At 30.6% G+C, this 25,498-nt stretch overlaps 1 protein-coding gene across 1 annotated transcript; it reads left to right on the top strand.

Moving 5' to 3' along the window:
- Window positions 1-2,780: 2,780 nt before the first annotated feature.
- On the top strand, window positions 2,781-14,909 carry LOC126769430 (putative ATP-dependent RNA helicase DHX57). The gene is made up of 18 exons (XM_050488217.1): window positions 2,781-2,942; window positions 3,018-3,174; window positions 3,536-3,684; window positions 3,948-4,926; window positions 5,328-5,537; window positions 6,242-6,521; window positions 6,593-6,694; window positions 6,836-7,020; window positions 7,514-7,668; window positions 8,105-8,287; window positions 8,567-8,817; window positions 9,565-9,812; window positions 10,137-10,211; window positions 10,613-10,819; window positions 12,124-12,198; window positions 12,738-12,984; window positions 13,313-13,401; window positions 13,944-14,909. The coding sequence occupies exons 1-18, from the start codon at window positions 2,875-2,877 to the stop codon at window positions 14,085-14,087; spliced, it is 3,804 nt and encodes a 1,267-aa protein (XP_050344174.1). The 5' UTR covers window positions 2,781-2,874; the 3' UTR covers window positions 14,088-14,909.
- The last annotated feature ends 10,589 nt before the right edge of the window (window positions 14,910-25,498 follow it).

Genomic DNA, 25,498 nt, shown 5'->3' with positions numbered 1-25,498 from the left:
TTTTGAGAGAAACTACAAAAATACTCCCCCCATAATTATATTTTTACCTTTAATACAGGATGTGGTCTTTGATTCCCATTTAATATGGTAACAATGCACTGATCGATAGTGTGACTGCCTCGTCTATTTTGAAATGATTACTTTTTGGGTTTATTATGTAATTTGATTTTAAAAATAATTTCCGGGTTTTATTTGTAATCGTAAAAATTCATCCAAAATTATCTTATTTTACTAAACAATCAAAATGGAGTATATAAATACAGTATTTTAATCGTGTTTTTCAATTTTCTCCGGTCTCCTAATAGTTTTCCACCGAAATTTTTGTATACATAATCTTTTAACCATTATAATATTATAGATACAAAATATATATCGGAAAAAACATCTTATTATTGATACTTGAAATTAATTCTGCACGTCTTGTTAAATAGGTAGTATTGTAAATGCAATTTTCGTATAGTGAATGCGTGGGCATGACTTCGTGATAGCCTTTGAATCCTAATTTTTTTCAAGGCTATTCATGTATTGAAAATGACGAATTTGTCATTTTAATTCAACGGAAGTTAAGGACAATTTAATATAAAATCATTGAAGACGAACAGCTCAACGTCCTCAGAATCTACGAGAACATTTATATCCGAAGATACGCTTAAAATACACTTAATTATGCTTTGAAACTTAAGGAATAATTAATAATTTGATATGTAACTCGATATTCAATTTAATATAATAACATTTTTAAATACTTGACAATCATGTTGGTATCTTAAAGAAATATGAACATATTTAGATATAGCAACCGAATATATAAACATATTATAAAATTAAGGTTTTAAAACTCATAATATAAATATTATATATATAATATAATTACAGGCACAAGGGACATAACACCTTAGTTCCCAAGGTTGGTGGCACATTGGTGATGTAAGCGATGGTTAACATTTCTTACAACGCCAATGTCTATGGGCGTTGGTGACCACTTACCATCAGATGGCCATATGTTCGTACGCCTTCCTATTCTATAAAAAAGCATCATTTATAAAATCATTATTCTCTTATTAACAAGTAATTATAATGATTACATAGTGTGTGAACCAAATAATAAATGATAATAAATATGTTGAAGTCGTTCTTTATTAAATAAACATTTTTAATTTTTCATTGTTAAACATGGCAATTAACCATAATAAAAGTTTTAACATAGATAGTACTTTCGTCTTGTTGTAAAAGTTATTAATATGTGATTATCAAGATTATTACGAGAGTCAATTTTGGCTTTAATTAAACATCAAGATATCGTCAAGGTGTATACACACTATAAACTTACCCTTTTTTATTGCTTCTTCCAATATAAACATTAAAAGAAGGCCAAATAAGATATTATGAGTGACACGATCCATTGGCGATGAATTTGAATGGTAAGATTTATATTTCGTTGTAATCCTTGTAAATTTTATTTCACAACTTATTAAGTAAAATTATATACTGCGCAGCATTCTAGAAGCGTTGACAAAGCGTTGCTAAAACTTTTCCTCAAGATGGGAAGAGGCATTTGCTCAACAGTCGAATGTCCCATTGAAAATAATAATTAAAGACTGTTAATTCTTGTCACAGTCCCAACTCCCATATTTTAATAGGTTTATCAAAAATAAAAAAGAATTTTAAAAAATCTCGATGGCAAATTCACAAATAGTGTCCTCTTATCTTTGATTTTTTTTTAGTTTTTACTCGTAATGCTTATTGAGGCAATAGGATAGTTACTTATATTTACAAATAATCGAATTGTTTTATATTTATAACAATAAAGTAAAGTAGGGGCAGCAAAATTGGCACAGCATGCCTCCTGTTGCTGCGAGATGAGAGGACTACGAAAAAAAAAAAGTAACGACGAGTGATTTATTCTATTGCTTTGGCTGTTGACGTGTCGGCAAAATAGTAATTATGTAAAGGTGAAAATGACTACAAAGAATTCATCGATTCCCATCGATCAATATCAATAATAATCCTAGAGGTCAGTGAAATTCCATTAAAATGACATAAATCATAAACAATAATGGGTATTACTAAGAAAATACAATCAAATAAATTGTGGTTTCAAGTTTCAATCGAAACCTGTAAAAATTAAATGACGATCTGATCTGATTTAGCTATTTGATCTGAATCAGTTTTGGTGTGAAATATCAATCTTACCATGTCATATGGTGGCCATATGACATGGTAAGATGACAAACAATTTAAATAAGTAAATGAACGTATTATATTTAAAGTTCAAAAGTAAAAATTCATCTAAAATCTTTTAATTTTTATTTGCTTATTAGTCATTATTAATCATTTATATCAATATATATTAATCATTTTACAATGGCAATATTGCCATTGTACATTTATTGTACATTTCAATATTGAAATGTCACTTGGAAATAAACCTGTAAAGTTGCCAATTTAAAAAAAAATACACTCCCCAGAAACGAACAAAAAAAAAACATTTCAAAACAAATCTAGTACATGAGAAAAATATAAATCAAAAAAATGTTGACAGTTTTACTCTTTTATATATTATATAATTTTTTTGCATAGTATTTCAATTTTTGAATTATATAAAATCGTTCACACTACATCATCTATTAAATTGAAATAATAAGGAAATAGGTTTTTATATTGGAAACACTCAACAGTGTCAAAACATTTGGTAGACATTGATATTTAATTGTTGGAAAGACCTAATATTATAATATACAAAGTGCTGGCAACACTGTCACTCCATCTTAATGACGTTTGTAACAACTGAACATGCTTGTCCTCTCCTAAATTTCATAAAACAACATATTTTTCTATTTTATAAATTTACTTCTGGAACATAATATTTACAATATGGATTGCAATAGCAGACAGCTCGCTGAAGATTACTTCTTAAGAGTACCAGCCGATGCACGAATAAGGTTTCTTAAATCTAATTGAAATTGCCTTACGTTTTAAAACCCTTATATATAATAAAAATGACATAAAAATTGCAGGAAAGTGAAAGAAGAAGTAGAAGATGATCCTCATCCAACCTTGAAGGTTGAAATGCAAACAGTTCGTCTCAACCCGGATTCGCAAAAAAATATTTTGGATACATTAAGATATATACATGGGCCTGATTTTAAATTGGGCAGTGCGAGTTTATACAAGGTATTTAATTTACAGGATTCAAGTGATAGAAAAGTTAATATTCTTATTTTTTTAGTATCGTTGATAAATAAAGTTCGTCACCGAATATAAGTGTTGTAAAAATCTTGTGCAATATTTGCGGGAAAGATTGTTAATAAAGTTTAAATAATTAATGAACATGTTAAGGGGGCGTTTGCTTAAATAATACTTTGTATTGTTCTTTCAAATGTCAAATCAATGATAACAGAAAGAGAGAACTCAGTGTTTAACAAAACCCTGCTGAACAATGTTATAAGTAATATTGTAATGCTTTAATTTTCAATGATTAATGTATTATTTTATTGAAACATTGATTGCAAATTAAATAAGTTTACCTTTACAGGATAAAGGTTCGAATCTTAGTAACAGATATTGGATGGAAAGAGGTAACTTAGTAGTGCAAGGTGGCTGTGACTATTCACTTAATACTAAACCAGATATAAAAACCTCTGAAGCAAGGTTACGAGAATTTGCGTTGACTAAATTAGAGAAGTATGACATTTATCTATACAAAATGCATCTTTGCAATATAATTTAAATTTAGATAAGAAATTTTCTAATATTGGCTTTGGTTTCAATTATAAAGAGATCTAAATCAAAGTAGCATTAAAAACTAGTAATAAAATATACATTAGATACTGTTTTTTTTAATGATACATATAGAGAAAGAAATGTTAAATAAGTATTTGTTCTGTTTTTTATTTATAATTAGAATGTTTTTTTTTAAATTACTTATGCACTATTTATTTTTCCAGGTATAGTTTTCACAAAGCACATTGTGCAGAAGCTTTAGAATATGCAGCTGAAAATGTCGAAAAGGCATTAGAAATCCTATTTAAAAAATATATTGATGTCAGTGAAGAAGATAAGCCAGAAAATGTTCCGTCACAGTCAGAGTTGATGGAAATGAGAATGGATGAAAAAGCTGTACTTGAATCTATTTATGAAAGTAATTTCAATGTGAAAGACAATAATGTTTGGACAGTCAAAATTAATATGGATTATTTAACTAAAGTATATGAGAACAAAGATGCTGATATTGTAAAAAGAAAAGTAACTACAAACCATAAAACAAATTTCAAAACGAAAAAGAAAGAAGCATGCAAACTCTTTCTACGAGGTTCTTGTAGATTTGGTGCTAAATGTAAATTCTTACATGAAAATCCTATAGAAAATAAACCAACCGAAATTGATAACAAAGACAGTGAAAAGGTTTCCTATGAATTAGAAATAAGATTTCCCGAAGGTACTCTCTACCCTTATCAACCTCCGTTACTATTTTTCAAACTAGGTCATAGGACAGATTTGATACCAGAGCTTACATGTTTACGAATAACTGCTAGGTTATATGACGAAGCTAAAATATTAGCACAAGATGGTGTACCAAGTATTTACTCATTAGTGGAATTATTAAATAATGAAGATGATATAGTTAATTATGTAAAATTTGATACTAGAAATTTTCCTGAAGCGTCAGATGCTCTATTCCCACAGTTAATTGAGAATACAGATAGTGAAGAGAAGCAGCTTCCATCCCATTATAAGAAGGGTGCAGCCAGAGACAATAGATCAACTATTAATGTTGAGGAGTTATTAAAAGAAAATAGTGAAATAGCAAAACGATGGTCAGAAAAGAGAGAAAATAATAGGTATAATAGAATGATGTCTGATAGAAGAAAACTACCTGCATGGCAGAAGAGAAAAGAAATTCTAGATGCAATGAATAAATCACAGGTAAATTTTTTTTTTTATTTTGTGATTAATTTTATAATTTATAATTTTTTAACAAATAATTCTATAGTCAAAATCGTATACAAAATATTAAATTTACGTAATAAATATATTATTTTATGAATCGAACAATTTACAAGAATGAGCTGACTGTACAAGGGTTGTATGATATTGCACAATTTTGTGCACAAACACTTGTGCATGCTGTTATTCCTTACTCTCAATCTGATAAGATTGCAATCTGCTTTGAATGGAGAAAAATTATGCAAAGCACTTACATCTATATAGTATAAGAAATGTAGTTGTAACTATGTGTAGAGGATAGGAGGTAGATACCGAGGTATCTGAAGGCCTTATAAGTAACTAAACAATTATGGCGCTACATAAATGTCGTTTTTATTCAGGTTATAGTCATTAGTGGTGAAACTGGATGTGGCAAAAGCACTCAAGTTCCTCAATACATACTTGATGATTGGTTAAGTAATTATAAAAATAATGGAAGGGAACATGTTGAAATTGTATGCACGCAACCACGAAGGATATCTGCTATTGGTGTCGCTGAAAGGGTTGCTGAGGAGAGAGTAGAAAAGACCGGTCAAGTTGTTGGTTACCAGGTGGGTTATTTTGCTTTTTGATTTCAGTTCAGTAAGTGATAATGTGATGTCCTTCTGGTTGAGTATGGCTGATGGGCATTCGCAAGGGAGAATAGTTAGGATCTGCGCAAGATATCTTATAGTGCACTGGTGCACTTCTCTAATTCTGTCTATTCTCTTTCTTATGTTCCGGTTTGTTGGCAAACCTGACACAGCCCGGAAAGTTTATTCGCAGTACCAAAGCCTATGTGCTTTCCGAGGCATGATAGTGATTTTCAAAATAAGGAGATATTGATTTTATTTATTTCATAAATATGTGCAAATGGAGCAACCATCTATAGACATTCACCTTGTAAGAAATATTAACCATCATTCCGTACATCCACATCGCCAACTAATTAGCACTAATATGTTATGCCCTTTTGTCTGTAGATACCCTGGTTACCTTTAAGTGGGAATACAATAATTGATATTTCTATTTGGCGGTAAAATTAATTGTATGTATAAAAATAAAATTACAAAAATTACTGCTAAAGTGAGTTTGTTTGTTATGCTGTCACGTCTTAATTATTCAACTGATCATCATGAAATTTTATCACATTTTACAGAAAGATTATACGTAACACTCGATCAAGCCCTCCCTCCCCCAGCACGCGAGTGAAGCCGCGGCCGAAAACTAGTTACATATACATATAAACATTAAATATTTATAAAATTTCTTACAGATAAGGTTGGAAAGCAAAATATCTTCAAAAACAAGATTAACATTTTGTACAACGGGTATACTGCTACGGAGATTGGAATATGATCCTCAATTGAAATCAGTGACCCATATTATTGTAGATGAAGTTCACGAGAGATCAGAGGAAAGCGATTTTCTATTACTAATTTTAAGGGACCTAATCAAAGTAAGGAAGGATTTAACAGTTGTCCTCATGAGTGCTACATTGAATGCTGATTTGTTTTCTGTTTATTTTAACAAGGTTCCAGTTTTGGAAATACCAGGTATGAGAGGCAGGACCTAATCGCTTTAACACAGTTTTAATAGTAGTGTAACTAAATACTTTATGTTTCAGGTAGAACCTTTCCCGTGGAGCAGTTGTTTGTGGATGAAATAATGGATTTGACAAATTATGTATTAGAAGAAAATGGTACTTATGCTCGTAAAGTTAAAAAAGGTAATAATAAAAAATAATCTTGGCAAACAAGGATTAGACTTTATACCATCACAATGCTCTAATGCTCACTTGAAGACTAAGGAAGTGAACTGACAAACTTAATAAAAATATAATATGTACCACTTTTCATATTACTTTAAGGTGACAGAGATAAAAAACACGATTTCGAGACGGAATTGGAGACATGTGACGTCCGTTCAGAATCAACGGAGCCGCCGAAGACATCGATACGAGATGAAAATCTTTCCATATCTCAAATGGTTGCGAGATATCCCAAATGTAGTAAGACAGCCTGTAAAAACTTATATCTCATGGACACTGAAAAGGTTAGATTTTTTTTTTTACAAATAGGTAGGCAATGACAATGGCAAAATGGCACTGAACAAAAAAAATATTAACCATGTCTTACGCCGTAAATATGCCACCAATCTTAGGAACCTAAGATGTTATGTCTTTTGTGTGTATAGGGGAACACTGGATCGATCATATACGTTTTGATGTTTAGTGGTAGAATAGATGTGATGAGAGAGTGGTACTTACCTAGACTTAGCACTTAGTTTGCACAGAATCCTACCACCAAATTACATAGATGTCTATAAATCAAATATTGTAAATAAATCACCTCAAAGGTCTTTCGGTTGTGTTTAGTTAGTCTACGACAAGACAGGATGTATTTTAGAATTTTAATTATATTTCAGAAATCTTTAATTAGTTTTAATAATATATAATCATTTCAACTTTAAAACAAATATGTTTAAATTTCAGTATAAATAGTAGTTACAATTGCCAATAGTTGATATTTTCTTTTTTCTTTTTCAGATCAATTTAGACCTTATTGAACATGTTCTAACCTATATAGTAGAAGGTGATCACAATTGGCCGAGAGAGGGCGCTATTCTAATATTTCTTCCCGGTATAGGAGAAATAATGTCTCTGTACGACCAACTTGTGGAAAGTCACACATTTAGTCCTAAGTGAGTAATATAAATATACTATATATAAAAATATAATAAATAAATATAAATTTCAATAATTAGAGAATATCATAATACCTATGTTAAAAAAAACTAATTATTTATATTTTATAAACAAAATACAAATCAAATTAAAAATAATTTATTCAACATTGAAGCATTACACTTACTAATTGATAGTCAAACTAGAAAGTTCCACGGGTTCGGAAAAGAAACACCCAGCCCTGAGAAGAGCCGGCGAAAGAAACTCAACGCGTTCTTTGTTTGGTATCATTTTTCGTTTAAAAAGTGTAAAAAAAGAAATAGGCGGCGATCGTTTTATCCATAAATTCATTAATTGTTAGCACACAAGTGTTCCTTAGTTTTTTTAAGCTAAATATATCAACTTCAAGTACATAAAATTTATTAAATATTAAAGAATAATGTTTATTTACAGGACTGGTAGATACGTTTTAGTTCCCCTCCATTCAACACTCTCGAGTGAGGAACAGTCGCTCGTGTTTAAGAAAATGAAGCCCGGAGTTAGGAAGATTGTTCTGTCTACTAACATAGCAGAGACCTCGGTCACTATTGATGATTGTGTTTTCGTCGTGGATTGCGGAAGAATGAAGGAAAAAAGGTATGATTTTTTTTAAAAATAAAATGGTGGGGGGCATGATATCAGTTCTTTAAAATTTTTATACATAACTAATTTTTGCCCGCTTTTTATAGAGGTGAAAGGTAAGGTAGGTAAAGGTCAAGCTTCATACGAGACCTTATTAAAATTGGTGAATTTAGTGAATTTAGCCGTGAAAGCGTGATAGACAGACACAGTTACTTTTGCATTTATAATATTAGTATAGATTATATTTTAAAAGTTTATTGTTTTTATCATATACATTCATATCTTGAACTACAGATTCGATTCAAACCGTAACATGGAATCTTTGGAGCTCGTGTGGGTGTCCCGCGCTAACGCGAAGCAGCGCAAAGGCAGAGCGGGACGAGTGATGGCCGGCGTCTGCATACATATGTTCACCTCGCACCGCTACCAGTACCATATGGCAGAACAGCCAGTACCCGAAATACACAGGGTCCCATTGGAACAGTTGGTATTGAAGTTGAAGATATTACCTTTGTTCAAATCGATGAGTGTTCATGATGTTTTAGGTAAGTCTCTCTGAGTATTTTTTTGATTTTTTAGGATTTGTATTGATTTGCATTTGTCATAGTTTTTCTTGTGATAGAGGCTTGTTTATGCTGGGTGGGCCATAGTGTCAGTTAGTGAAGAGTGAGTTTGCAAGTGTAATAATAGACACAAGTGGCATAACATCTTAATTTTCATGGTACTTTTAGTGACAGTTTTATGGTATGCCCATAATAATGTGATCAATTATTTTGGTTCATTTGCTAAGCTGCTAACTAAAAATAAATTAAAAAAGAAAATTTAGCTGAGCTCACAACAAAAAAGGTAAATATGATTAAAATCTTAATAATAACAGATGAATTCGAGGTGAATGTTGTTTACATCTATAATGATGAACATTACAGATGTGAACATTTAAATTAAGATTACATGCTAATAAAATAATAAAATTTCAAATAAAGAAAACTATTGACTTCTAGAACTTCTGATGACTGGAATGTCTCAAACCAGATAAATATAAGAAATCATTTAATAAGTGATTTCTTTACAAATTTTATTCATTCATTTGTTTACAAAATATTTAAATCTTAATTATAAAAAAATACTTGAAATTTTATATTTTCCATACATACTGTTTTCAGTACCAATGAGATTATTACAATGATATCTTATTTATTATTTTTAAGTGTATTTTTTCAAATATTTTTTTATAATATTAATTTCTTACTATACATTATACATTACTTACCCATTTATTTGTTTTTCTTCAGGAAAAACGATAGAGCCCCCGCTAAAGTCTAACATAGACGGAGCTCTCACACGTCTTCAAGATGTTGGAGCTCTAGACAAGTCTTATGTCCTGACTGCCCTTGGCAGGCATTTGGCAGAGCTGCCAGTTGATGTCAGAATTGGAAAGTTAATGTTATTCGGTGCTATATTCTGTTGTGTGGATTCGGCTTTGACTATGGCAGCATTTCTCAGCCATAAAAGTCCATTTTTGTCTCCTTTTGGGAAGAAGGTGGGTAGTATTAGTTTTATGTTACATCTTCGTATTAATATGGCTTAACCATGCTGTTTCGGTTTGAAGGTTGAGTGAGCCAGTGTAATTACAATTACAAGCGAAATAACATCTTTAATACCGAAACTGAAATCATATTTATCGTAAAATATTTAGAATATTTATATAAAGAATATTGCTATCTCTATATTATTTGTTGGGATAAAAAAGATAGCAAGTATTTTAGCTCAGTATGATAAGTTTAGTTTAAATGTTGTATCAAAGAGCTTTATAAGATTAAAAGACTAAAAGGAATAAATAGTTTATAATTGTTTTTGTTTATAGTCTGAAGCGGACGCGAAGAGACGAGAATTCGCGTGTTCCAACAGTGATCAGCTGACCACGTTACGAGCTTACAGAGTAAATATCACTTTACAATTACTATATAGTAAAATTACTTTCAAATGTATAATTATACTTATAATGAATGATATTATAAAAGTAACCGTCTGACTATCATGGCTTATCCACTGAACCGATTTTGACACAATTTAGTATGACGCAAGCTTAAACCCCATGGAAGGACATAGGTTTTGTTTTTTATATACGAAGCTCCCTTATAACGCAGGTGAAAATTAGTCCTTAACAAATGCTAATACATAAGTCAATAATATAAATATTTGGTAAAACGGCGATTCGTGGAACACTTATTATTTAATTTTTTTTCTTTTTAAATAATTATATATTTTAGTTCAATATGAATGTTTGGATAGCATCCAGCTTTTGCATCGAATCGAAATAAAATTATAATAAATCAACAGAAATGGCAAGAAATACTAAAATCCAGTACACATGCGGCGTTAGTGTTCGCAAACGACCACTTCCTGTCACACAAGACACTATCGATGCTGGCCGATATCAAACACCAGCTCCTGGGACTGCTGGCGTCCATCGGCTTCGTACCAGAGATGCCGGCGTTGCGGAAGAAAATGAGGAAAGATTCTGTTGCCATCCTGACTGGGGAAGAGGTATGTTTATAAAAAAAATATTATTGCATCTTTTCGATTCCGCTTAATCAATTCACTCTACCTGGTACATGGTATACGTTTCTATAAAAAGATATTATTTCAATATGATATTTTATATATTACGTTGATAAAAAGATGGATAAATAATACTTACTACTCGATAAGGGCAATGTAGATGATAATGAGTACTAAACTTGTTGATGTCAATGTTCGAAGTGATATTTATTAAAAAACATCCAGGTTGATTATCTTTGATAAACATAATCGGAAACGTTTAATTTATTTACGATTCTTTAGCTGCTAACCCATTCAGTTTTTTTTATTTTTTTTATAGTTAATATTATGCTTATTGTTTTGTTAAACTTATTTTGTAAAATTTTACTTTGGTACTTGTTAAGAATTAAAAAAAAGAAATTATTAGGCGTAATTTCATTATATTAACTTTAAACGGATATAATCATACCGGCGCCCGAGCATTTTGCATCTTAGAATTAATAATTTAGGAAATAGATTTACTATCCATCTGGTAAATCTATGTTGTAATAATATGGGTACTTTTTCTGACTTCCGGAGCACTATTCTTTTGAGGTTTGTTTAATTTATATTTTTCCATCTCTACCGATTTTTATTTTTATTTGCCTCTAGAATTTTAAATTTAACCTAACAATTTTACAAACATACCTACATCCATATACAATTTTTATTACAATTTGGCAGGTAGACAAGCATATGAGCCGCCTGATGTTAATTGGTCAATGCCCATAGACATAGGCATTGTAAGAAATGTTAACCATCTCTTACATCGTCAATGCGCCACCAACTTTGGGAACTAAGATGTTATGTCCTTTGTGCCTGTTATAAACACATTGGTCACTCACCCTTCGAACCGGAACACAACACCAAGTACTGCTGTTTTGCGGTAGAATATCTGATGAGTAGGTGGTACCTACCCAGACGAGCTTGCACAAAGCCCTACCACCATTAAAAGCCGCAGTTGATATGCAGTTGATACTATGTAGCAACACACTTATTCCGACCTTTAGAAGTAAAATTATAGTGCATGTAAGTAGTTCTAATTTAATTGTTGGAAAAGAGCAACGACTGAGTTTCTCCCAGTTCTAGCTAGACTCTACATTACTAACTGGCAGCTTTACACAATATATTGATTTTAATGAGTGTTTTCTAATAATTATATTTTATCCTATATATGAGTTTTTAAATCTTAATCGTAATGATGAAAAACATTTTAAAGTAGTTTGTTAAGATATGATTATCGGTAACCTTTTTGTTTGAATTTGTTTCAGTTAAATAAAAATGGAAATAACGACAAGTTGTTAGCAGCTATACTGTGTGCTGCGTTATACCCTAACGTTGTCAAGGTAATGGATCCGTTTTATAACATCATAAATTATAATTAATATATATATATAGTATATATATATATATATATAGTATATATATATATATATATATGTGTTATTACAAAAGATAACTCGGTCAATTTTTTTTTAATTCAAATTTAAAATAGTTCTTCCCAATTCCCACCCGACGCAAAGCTGCCCATAATACAGGCCGCATTTCCACGCTGCATAATATAATAAATAAATAAATAATAATTCCACACTGTGTAAAATTATATCTATTATAATATAAAATACAAGATTAGCTATAACATAATAAATATAATAAAATATTACAAAGGTTTTAAACATAATAACTTGTTTTTGATGAAATTTTATATAAAATCAAAGTTGCATTATTTGTTATAAATTATATTATTTACTACCTAAGCATGTAATAATAAAAAAAAATTAATTAGTAGTAACTATGAAGTTTCTTGTTCTTTATTCTCGGTACATTGAATGATTAATCGAAGGTGGTCAACTTATTTTTTACTAATTATGATTTTGATTTCTAGGTGCTAACTCCAGAAAAATCTTTCCACATGCAAGCCGGCGGGGCCATACCCCGTCAGCCCAACCCAGACGAGCTGAAATTCAAGACAAAGTCCGATGGATACGTAGCCTTACATCCTTCCTCCGTGAATTCGACCATTGGATACTATGCTAGCCCGTATCTAGTTTATCAGGAGAAAGTTAAAACGTCGAGGGTGTTCATTCGAGAATGTTCTATGGTGCCACAGTTACCACTTGTTTTATTTTCTGGTTAGTATCATATTATGATTATAGACAAAAACTATTTAAATTAAAATAAAATCTTGAATTGTCGTAAAGGCAAGTTAAAAAAGTAATAATTTTGACAGCTGTGGAATAGATATATAAATACGACGATTTTATTGTTTTAGTAAAAATAAAATGAAGTAAAATAATCTCTTTATATAAAATCAAAGTTTAAAAAGTAAACTAACATCCTTAAAGTGTTGCCTAGAAGTGGCAATGGCGTTGAAGTAAAAGCCTTGAGCCTATTTCACCCCACTACATCACTGTGAGTTGGTGGATATGTGCGGTGACAATTTATTTTATATCATTGTAGGATGCACATTAGCAGTGGAACTACACAACGGGACATTCATTGTATCGTTAGAAGATGGATGGATAATGTTCCAGGTTGAAAAACATGAAGTGAGCTTAATTTATTTTTTTACATTTTTAATTATCTTATTTAATATTTATTTTTTAAATCTATTGTTTAATTGTATGTAGTTTTATTATTGTATAAATGTCCTGAAAATTTGTTTTTCTTTTACTAAATATTAGAGATGTAACGAATGAGGATTTGGCTGAAAACCGTTAATTCTGCAAAAGGTGTGTGAATTTAGCGAGTATTTCATGAATCAGACTTGGCCGGAGAGATATCAGGCGCATGACCAACAGCTTTACCGAATTGCAACTGTCAGAATATTTAATATAAAAAATACCGTATAAGGCGATGAAATATTAAAATGAAAAATGTTTTAATGTATCTCGTCACTTAGTTCAGATATTTACATTTTGAATTATTTGATATTAGTGATATAATACGTAAAACCGAAATGACATCTAACTTCTCGACAAAATTTTTCGCGCCAAATATACTTTTTAAATTGGTTTATTTGGCACCAATCTTGTGTCTTTCAGCCAACTCACAGGAATCCAAACTAATAAATAAAAAACATATTTTACAGGTTGCTGAAATGTTGAAGACGATACGAGTAGAATTAATTAATCTTCTTGAAGAGAAGATCAATGATCCATCACTAAACTTACTTCACTATGAAAAAGGGAATAGAATAATAAAAACTATTGTCCAAATAATAACTAAAGATTAAATAAAAATAATTTATAAAGAATGATGTTAACCATAATTTAATGATATTTGTTATTTATTAATTAATTATTATAATTTAATTAAATATATGTATTTTAAATGATTAGCAAGTCATTTTAGAAATAAGTATCAAAATATGTCTGGTATGTAATACTAATAGTATTTAAATTTTTTTTTTCAACTAAAAAAAAAAACTAAATTTTGATTTTATATTTTTGTTGCAAATGATACTAGTATTTATGTCTTAGTATCGATTATTAATCTCGACTATATGGCCATAACCCAAAAATTCGAATCGGCATGATATTACTGCGTTGTGACGTCTCAACGAATTTTTGGTGTTTCGGTCTATATAGTTTACAAGCAAAACCAGGAACGTATGTACACAGGCAGGACGCCTGTGTACATACGTCATGTCAAGGCGATCATATAAAAGGTATAGAAATTTATATCTAACAGCGCCATCTAGTAGCAAGTTATAACAAAGCGGGTATAAAAACGGCCATGAAATAATACTTTCATTTGTCCATTTTTGCAGTTACGGTGTAGAGGTTTAGATTTAAGATATCGAACAGATATAGCACCATTTTATAAATATGATAAAAGATATTATTTTATCAATCCTCGAGTTACTATTGTAATTATTTCAAGTACTAAAAAAAACTTAACTAAACATAAGGCCTAAGCAACTTATGACGTGATTGTCGCTAAAATCGATCGCGTAGTAACTGCAAACACTACGCGGATCTGTCTTAATACTATTTCATAACGTGCTATAAACAAACATAAGTATATACAAACTATATATATATTAATATTTATGTAAATAAAATATAGATATGTTTTCCTCATATTTATTATATGTTTTTGTGTTAAGGAAAATTGTGATAATTTCATTAAATTAAAAATATTCGTATAAAATATTTATATTATAACAATAAAATATTTTTTTTAACATAAAACGAATCTTTTATTAATTATTCCAATTACTTATCTGTATATATTTTACTACCTCGCCTCTTGAGTTGGCTTGGAGCTTATTCTACCACGCAGCTAAAATCAAGGTTGATGGATACACATTCAAGTGTAGAAGAATTTCGTTGGAGATTTACCTTCACTGAATACGTGATAAATAATAATGGATGTTAAATGATGTGGATGTATTAACAATGTAACGGTTTTGAATTCGTAATCTTCGGCTTGGAGTCACATGTTCTAACCATTGAGCTATCTCGGCTCGGTGGATTGACATATATAATATATGTTTGTATGCTCAATAACCAAATATTGGCATTGATATAAACAAATGAAAGGTGAAAACAAAACAACAATGCCATTACTGACATTAAAATAAAATAAAAATAGGTTTTTAATTAAAACAAACAATTTAAATATTCTATGCGATTCATATCTATTTTGCTATATTACGAACAACCAACAGGTTTTTGATTAATATACCTTTATTTATAATATCACACTTAAATACTTACCTATATGGACTTCAATTCCAATGTTCCGATAACAATTTTACCGCCTTTCAAAATGCAATCTTTCCACGAATCTATAATTGAAGATCTCGACCCATGATAATTGTCTTAACTCCTAATTTGGATTTGGTTGGAATATTTTTTCTGATGAAAATCTGCCGCTTGTTTATTCCGCACGAGAGCAGCGCGGTGGAATAAGCACCAAGCCTTCGTTATACGGAGAAGAGCAATGGGACAATTACAGGCTGCTACCAAATTTAATGTAATACGAATATATATATATATATATATATATATATATATATATATATATATATATATATATATATATATAGCTAGTGTATTTATGTAGTATGTTACACAAATATTTTTCACAAATTGACAAGGTGAAAATTGACCTGATGTACGATCAGCCATCAATCACGACAAACATTATCGGACAAAACGCCTCAGCCCCAACAAACACGCTAACGACCGTCGGTCACAGGCCCGTGCGATATTTCACCGTGGATAAAAAATTGTGGGCCTCTATTCTCGGCCGATCGAGGGAACCAATAGTGTGCGGTCGTAAAACGCACGTGTTTCGGCTGGGATACATGTGTACTAAAGGGCGAAGTTTCGGGTTAGGTCCGAGTTGGATAGTTGGGATAGTATGGATACGAATATTGAGAAAAACATTATCTATTATTAAAGGCACGTCCTACGAAATCCGACTTATCCCGAGGGCACGAGCTGAGGGCACCGAACTGCTGAGCCCACAACTGTTGTTTTTTTTTTTGATTTCCCATTGGCTACCCATTACCAAGTTAATTTTACGGATTTAAATAATTTGAATGTAACTTAATTGTATTTTGCTGCACATAAACATGCAAAGCAAATTATTGGGGTTGTCTCTTAATAACTACTATAATCTTAAGATCGCGATTGCCATAATTTGCCAAAATATTTTCAACATTAAGTCTTAAATTATCTTCATTTTATTCCTTGTTTTTTTGTGTGTAATAAAGATTATTATTATAAATACAAATGAAGTATAATTTTTCGATACTGTTTATAATCGATAATAGATGGCGGTAGTAAGAAAAGATCTAATTAGATTTTGGGTGCCTAAAATGGCAAAAACACTTACTTAATTTAAAATTACTATACTTACTTTAAATTTACAGATTAGATATTTTATAAAAATGTAGACATTTAATATACAATGAAATGTTCAGAATAATAATCATTATTAATTGAAAATACAACAAAAATCGAGAAATAAAATTGAATGTCGAGTAAAATAAGTAAAACTTTACCCCACTGTTTTTCATTTTAAGTTTTTTTCTATGAAATTTGTTGTTTCAAAAAAATCCCAAAAATCATCTGCGCTAATAATTGTAGCCATGTTTTATTATAGTAGTGTCATCTATCGCCACATAGCAGAACTAATGAAGTATAATTTTTCGATACTGTTTATAATCGATAATAGATGGCGGTAGTAAGAAAAGATCTAATTAGATTTTGGGTGCCTAAAATGGCAAAAACACTTTTCTAAAATGACTTTCGTATATTCACACAACATCGCTTATACATCGTACTGCTCTACTTCTAGGGAACGAAAAATACTTATAACGATCGTCAAATCCAAATTCATTTTCATAAGATAATTAGAAATTAAAATTACTTATCAAAAGTAAACTTTTTCCACTTATTGATATTTCTGTCATAATGTTCCAGTATTATATGAAATTTTACACTTGAGCATTTAGGCGATTAGATATAATATTTAAAGTTGTAAAATGTATAATTAATTTATGTACCTATGAGTATGTTCTCTTTTCTAGATTATTGGCAAGTAATTGTAAGGTATAATTATACTGTCAATTATTGTTACACAGCTATATGTCTCAATCGATTTACAATTATATTATTTAACTAACCAAGTACTCATTGTAATACTTTTCTCTTATCCACATAATACCAACTGAACAGAGTTCCCAGTTCGGCCATTTTGAATCGCGTCACGTCCGGGCCGGCGCGTAATTGGCGCCATTTACCGTCCGCCACCGCTTCGTTACACGTTCGGTCCTACGTCCGTTGCAAACCAATATCTGTCTGTGCCTTTAATATTGGTAACAGCTAGCTTCTAGTACAGTCTAGTTTAGGGAATATTTTAAATGTTTTTACCTTTAAATGAATGCAGATATAGTATGCTACCGCTTTGTTTTCCTTATCAATGTAAGATTAACGTATATTTTAATTTACCAATTTATTTTATTTAACGTATAATTTAATTTTAATTTACGTTAAATTAAAAAAAGTTAAATTTAAAAAAGTTTTCACACTATCGGGCTTACTTATAAACCATATTAGCGGGTGTTAGTCAAAGAAAGCTGTCTTCTTCTTTTGAATGTCAAATCAATAATGATAACAAGAGCGAAATGAGTTTTCTTAAATCTAGTTTTTATAAAAACAATGACATAATATGTGACAAGTTTTCTTAAAATAATAATTAAGCATATTCTGATTTCTGATGTGATAATTGCATGAATGATTCCGTTATTAACAATTGAATAAAAAAAATTACCTATTAATAAATTAAAAACGTTTCCAAGGCAAACCATAAACTAAACCATAAACCAAAATAAAAAACCATTAAAAACTAAATTTAAACAAATCAATATGAAAAACCTAAATTATTTCATGAAGTTACATTATACATTCAGCTAATAAATAGCACATCACGTTTATATAATTGTATATCGACATAATCAGCACACTATGATGAGACCATTTTCATTCAGTAAGTTCGAATAAATCAACGGGAAAGCCGAAAGCCGACAATAAATTTTGTCCCAATCCTGGTCATCGCCGACCCAAAAGGCGTTTTAGCTAACCCTGGGACGGACCTTTCCGCTAAATAAATCCCTTATCTCCATACGGCAAACCTTTCTAGGGTCCAGCTTAATAAATTCAGGTTGGGTCTTGCTAACTTTCCTTGGTAATTTACATGGGCTGTTTTTACCGCTTTTATTTTTTTTTTGTTTGAAATGTTTTTGTTGTATCAAAACGACTTGTATATTAATGTATTGAACAACCAGTAGCATTAAATAACTAAATACTTTTTCACTTTTCTTCAATTAAAAGTACTTCGATAATTAACTTAGTAAAACTCCAACCAATAAATGCAGTTTGTTCTCGATGTTTGCGTTCAATGCCGAGCATGTGGTGGTTTATAAACACAATTAGTACAAAAACTCAATGGATGTAGAGTGGATGAAGTGGATGAACTCACATGTACTGTCCATTATGAAATCTTGGTTTTCTATTAATTGAATTATCTTTATGTTACTAAAATATAATATTAAAATAAACCAATATAATCGAATTATAATTGTTTGACTAATATAAATTTGTATTAAGAAAAAAAGAGTCATTTACATTAAAGTTTTAAGTATAAACAAATAAAAATTAAAAGTACGTGGGACAGTGGCAAGAGTGCTATATAGTATATAGTAAATATAGTCTTTTATAGTATATACAATTTTATATTTAATAAAAATCACAGTTGTATCAACTCTAGATAAATGAGAGCGGTCTGCTCATTTGAAAGGCGGCCAAGCCGCTGTGCTCCCACTGTGCCCAAATCAATAGTAATTCCGCGGTAATCCCTGGGCCCTCGGAAAAATACCTAACTTACTATACATAATACTATTATTATAATATTAACTGCGCTGACGTTGAATGGATTATAGTTCGAAATTTAAATCTTAGTCGATATGTTTTGAACTTAAAACTTATAACCTCATATACTTTTGCTTGTATTAGACCTGCTCTGCGTTTGTTTCCTCAGGATATTTTGTCTCACTTCTGCTCATTTATAAATAAATCGGAATTGCTCAGTGAATGTAAGCAGTTATAATCAGCATAAACACATATTCGGTTTATTTTTAAAATTAATAATTAGATATAGTTACTGTGATTAACATTGGAGAAAGTAAACATTGTAAAAACGTCCTAATTTTTTTTTTTAATTCTTTAACTATTTATACCTATATCCGAAAGTACTGTTTCATATTATACGTTAATAACTTTTAGTCGATATATTTCGATCTAGTTATATGTTATTGAGCTTACTGTTTATTGCTTTAAATAAAAAAGTGCTTAGTTTACAAAAACTAAAATTTGAGCCTAGTATGAAGCATGATATACATGATGTGTATATCTGTCTCGTTCTTTTATTCGATATTTATACATCCATCTCTTTCTAACGGCTGACCGCTTGACCATTGGTTGATAACCGTTCGGGGATAACGCACACATCAATAGATTGTATTATTTATTGTGTGATAGGGTTGTGTGCACGTATGGGCGGAGAGTCATTCCAGTTGATATTTATATAGCAATTTATATTAGTTTCCAGGCTGAGAGAAGAATATGTAAAGCATATATACCTAATATATAATAAATATTCTCTCAATTTTTTTTTTAATTGTTATATAAACTAATAAGTTTTGGTAACGTCATTTTTATTATAGTTTACAATTTGTGAGCAAAACAAATCTATTGTATACAAAATCATATAATAAAAAATACATTACAATATTTTATTAATATTTTTTTTATTAATTGCTGATGTATTTTAACACAAAGCGTAAAATAGCTCTTATAACTATGAAGATAAGATGCATTTTCGTTGGTAATTGTGATTCTTTATAATGATAATGTATAGTCCAAAGTAATATACACAAACATAACGTACATACAGTTTCAGTGTAGTGATGATTAAAATTCCTCCTGAACAAATTCTAGATAATCCTAAGGACTAATCATGTGCGCAAGCGCAATTACAACGTGCTTTTAACCTTTTAGCTCCAGGTTGCTGCTAAGAGTTTCTTGAAAGAAAATTTCCTTTTTATACTAACCCGACCCAGGAATTCATCCCAAGACTATAGGGTCTGCAGTCTCATAACCTAGCTACTTGACCAACGAGCCAGTCCAACAAGCGTCAGGCTCATACAGGTAGGCACATTTACTTAGCGATTAAATTTTAACAAAACTCTAAATAGTTACCAATAACATAGTATTTAACTTACCTCTGACTTAATTTATAAGTAAGTTTAAAAGTTTTGCCAATATTATCACTTGACACGACGTGACAAACCCATCAGTTCTCCAAATCAGCATGGCCAGCTGTGAGACTAATAATTAAAAATACTTCGGTATCAAATCAGGAGTCATTAGTGATATATGAATTAAATGTACCTAAATCCGTGTTATCTAAGACGTTTGAAGTTATCAGGCTTCCAAAGTATTGGTTAGTATCGATACCTCTCGCAGTATCTCGGCTGTACCTAAAACTTTAGGGTGCGCTGGGATAAATTGATATTTGTAAGGGTTCACTTGGGTATTGCCGAGGTGGAAACTATTTAATGTTACACAATACATTTAAGACATTGTTATAATAAAGGACTTTTAATCTAATTAGTGTAGAAAAGAAAGGTTATAATTACCAGAGATTAACATTATTTGTACGTCACTATTACTATAGTTAACTTAATTTTCTAAGTTTTTTGTAATCGGTTTAAACAAAACATGATTATTTATTGTAAGATAATATTTCTTTATATTATTATTATTAAAATCTGTTTACTAAGCCTATTAATCTCTATTTTTATACGATAAATAATTTATACTACAAAAATCAAAAATCATTCACGTCATAAAAATAATGACACAATGAAGATGAAGTCTGTCTCTACATATAGTGCATTTCTTCACCTTAACCTCTATGTTATATAATTTAATAGTTAAAATTCCATGTATATAGTCAGGTACTTAGGACATTTTAAAATTAATAATAAATAAAATCTTTAATGTTTCTCCCTCGAATAAATTAGGAGCGTAAAGATAAATAATAGAATATCTTAACAATGAAACAGTGTAAGCATTAGGCTACTTATTCCCCGGAAACGCCCGGCCTTAGGATCAGTGTGCTAAATGTGCGGACGACAATGTTCACAGAACAGTGGTGCAGTAGAGTCGACTTTGAAACAAGTTGCTTAATTATTCATGCTTAAACGTATGTATGTTTAAATTTTTGACATAATTTAATTAGACTAGCATGTTATTTTATAAATAATTTAATTGGATTTCAACGATTTTGTAGCTTCAAAAAGTTACTTTAAAGTTAACTAAACGGTTACAAAGTATCATATAAATATGTATTAATCTAGAAATTATCTTAAAAACTTGTTAAAATTATTCCCTTGCATATAAATGAAATATTACTCTTTACTAATGTTCATTATGAGTGTACGATAATAATAATTGTAGTTGAACATATGATAAATGATTCGTATCTACGCATCTCGTACAGCGTCCTACATCCGAGGTCCGGGCTCCGTGCGGTGTTTGGTCAGCGTCTGAAATATACATATTGCGTGTTTAACTGTAACATGTTTGTGAATAGGGTTGCCATTATTAATATTTTCCGTTCCAAATATAAACGTTGTCATAGAAATATATTATAAATGAGTCGTTTTGTATTTGTATTAATGTTCTTGCATTAAATAATGTCGTCAGCTATTTATTTATTTTTTATTTAAAATACATAGGTAGGCAAACTGGCAAATGGGCCGCCTGATAGTAAGTAGTCAATAATGCAAATAGATATCGGCACTGTTAGAATAGAAGATATATGAACTATCTCTTATATTGTATTATGTCCCTTGTAGTTACACGGGCTCACTCATCCTACTGACAGAAAGACAACCGGTAGAATATTAGATGAGTGGGTGGTACCTAACCAGGACGAGCTTGCGTCAAAACCCACCATCAAGTAGTGCCAATGTCTATGGGCGTTGGTGACCACTTACCATCAGGTGGCCCATATGCTCGTCCGCCTTCCTATTGCATAAAAAAAAGTAAATAAATTTGTTATCATTAAGTCGTTTTACACTTATATTGATAGTTACTATTTCGTTTTTAACTTTGGTCCGTCTCAATTACATTGGGATCAGCCTTAAATAAAGGGATTACTTTAATAATAAATATTTACCATAAAATAGGGAGAAAATTATTTAAATATCAATGCTTAAAGGTCGAATCAATATAATGTCCACACTACACTGAATGGACACACGTCATTTATATTTTGTTAGGCAGGTGCCCTTTTCTTCAGCTGAGATCAAATGTGTATCATTCTATAACCAGTTCATATTAAAAACCAGTCTCATTTCAATAGATGAGATCAAAACTGTAACAGGGGATGCTGTGAGGTCAATAGGTTTACATTTGGGGTGATTTAGGTAAATGGATGGACAAGGGATGTTGTGTCAGAGGTCAGGTTGAGATTATGTTCCTGTGTTTCGTTATTTTGTAGTAAATAAAGTAAGTGAATATAATGGCATGTATTTTATTTTTAAATTCACCTGTTTGTGTAGGTTAAATCTTGCGACTTAATTTTGAAACAGTTTCAAGTCCAACCTTTTTGGAATTAAGATTGAGGCTGAAAATTTTAGCACTGGCGACCAATAATAACTGTTATTCGTTTTAGTACATCAATAAAAAAATAATGACGTTATTTTTTAATTTGAGAGCTTACTTTACTTAAATGTAAATTGTTAGTATAATACATATAAAAATCAAACAACTTAGTGCTTATAAAATGTTAAATTTATTTTAGTAAATATTATAATAATAATAATGATCAATATATTTTCATACATGGTTTCTTTCGTAAAAAAACACAATTACAGTATATGGAATACCACAGAGATATCAATAAATATATTTTTTTATAGAAAGTAAGGTTTTAATAATAACAAATTAATAATTATGTCTAAATTTATTTATTGTGCAAGTGGCAACCCTGATCCGCGTAAGGCAAGATAAGTAACGGGTACTTGAGAGGCGTGATGTAACACATTTGTAACGTGTAGATGTAAACACAGATATCGCTCAACACTATAGCAATTTCATACAGGATATGTAAAGCATCTACGTCCGCGTGGTCGCATATAAATGTGGCAGTATGACGAATACCATTTAATTTCGTTCAAATTGCCTACAATTTGCAGCCTTCTGAGATGTCGTGATTCATATAGTCCGTTATAAATGACGAATTCATGTACATTCATGTAATATGTTTCGTTTTATGTAAACTATTACGCTGATGGCATTCAGATGCGTTTTAGTAAATAACTGAGGACGTCGTCCCATATTTCGTTATATGGAATGTCTTACACTGTTTGGAAAAAGGCTATTAACGATAAGATAGAATATAACCTCAAATGGCTTCGTTTGATGAAGCATAAGAATGAAAATTTTCAAGCGATCACTTTGTATTAAATACATAGTAAAGCCTGCCTACTAGACCAACGCTAGTGGCTAGATATAAGGTCACAGATCTCGAGGCTCTGGGTTCAAATCCCAGGTCGAGACATAAGTTAAAGCACGTAAAGCCGTTGGTCCGGCGCCTGAACTCATTCCAGTCGTGACGGATTGCTATAATATGTCCTCTCAATACAAATAAATCAAAAACTTAGCTCGAATTGTTTTCAAAAATAAATTTTGAAAATCGAAATTTGTATTAAGGCTTAACTAGGCATTGCTAAAATCCTAAATTATATTATTAATCTGTGCAATAAACACCAATACCTAAATCGACCAATCAATTCCAACTCTACCTATAACTCTACAAATTCCACAAAATGTGTAAACCTTTATACAAAAAGCTAAATGAACATAATATACCAAGTGGCATACAAAACTTATGTTATATACATACATGCTCTCCTTATAAATATTTATTCTCTTTCATAATTCACACGAGGGGTCAGACGCGACACTTTTTATTCGCCGCGGTTGTTTAAGATTCATGACGTCATAACCCATTGGATCAAGTAAGTATTGAAAATGGATACACGATGAATATTATAATAAATTATAATTCTGTGTTTGTTATTGTTACAGACGATGAAGAATTAATCGTTTTTTTTTTACAATGAATAGGCCAGCGTTTGACCGTTGACTTGCGTGATAAGCATCGACACGGTCTAAGATGTAGCAGGCTTGCCTATAAGAAACCTGTTTACTCTGGATTTGAAGACACCAACATTGTACCTATTAGGAAATACGGACTCAGGCAAAGCATTCCATAGTTTAAATCTGTGCATTATCACCCGGTAGGACTTCTATTCATGTGCTTTATTTCTGTTTATATTACATTTCTAGCTCAGCTGTGAAGGGTAATATCGTGATGCATGCGTCGAATGAAATTGTGTCACGCATGTATCCACCAATCCGCATTGCAGCGTGGAGGTAGAAGCTCCAAACTTTTAAGGAGCTGACAATTACATGTTACTTTAGTGATTATAGCGAATGTTTTTTAAATATATTTTAATTGAAATTTATTCGAGTACGATGAGAGACTTTTATAAAATCGATTTTCTGACAACAATTTGCCGTGAAAAGTTATAAGTCGCAAAATAATTTAATTTAATTGAAACAAGTAGTTAAGAGGTTAAATTCTACAATCATTTTTAACTATATCAATAAATATATTAATGAAACTTTTTAAAAAAATATATATATACAATGTTAATTAACATCTCTAAGAATCATAAAGGTCAGGTTATTTTCTTGCACAACTTTTCACTTTAACTATCAATAAGTGTCATGCTTCTACATTGAATAAACGATTATTTATTTAAAATTTATTATTATTATAATACATTAAGAATATGTTTGAAAGATTAAGTTCAAATTAATTTTAATATGTAAGTATGAAATGAAATATATATATAATATCTTATATCGACAATAATTTATGTTTGCAGACCATCATCCAAGGTAACAGTTCTGGATCATGAGATATCATAATAGGGAGCTGAGCGTCGGATTTGCTCTCGTCTCTCTACCTCTATTTTTATTTGCGAAG

The sequence above is a fragment of the Nymphalis io genome, chromosome 7 (genome assembly GCF_905147045.1).
Source record: "Nymphalis io chromosome 7, ilAglIoxx1.1, whole genome shotgun sequence".
Classification (NCBI taxonomy): Eukaryota; Metazoa; Arthropoda; class Insecta; order Lepidoptera; family Nymphalidae; genus Nymphalis; species Nymphalis io.
The sequence above is the reverse complement of the archived record's forward strand: the minus strand, read 5'-3'. Positions and strand labels throughout refer to the sequence as shown.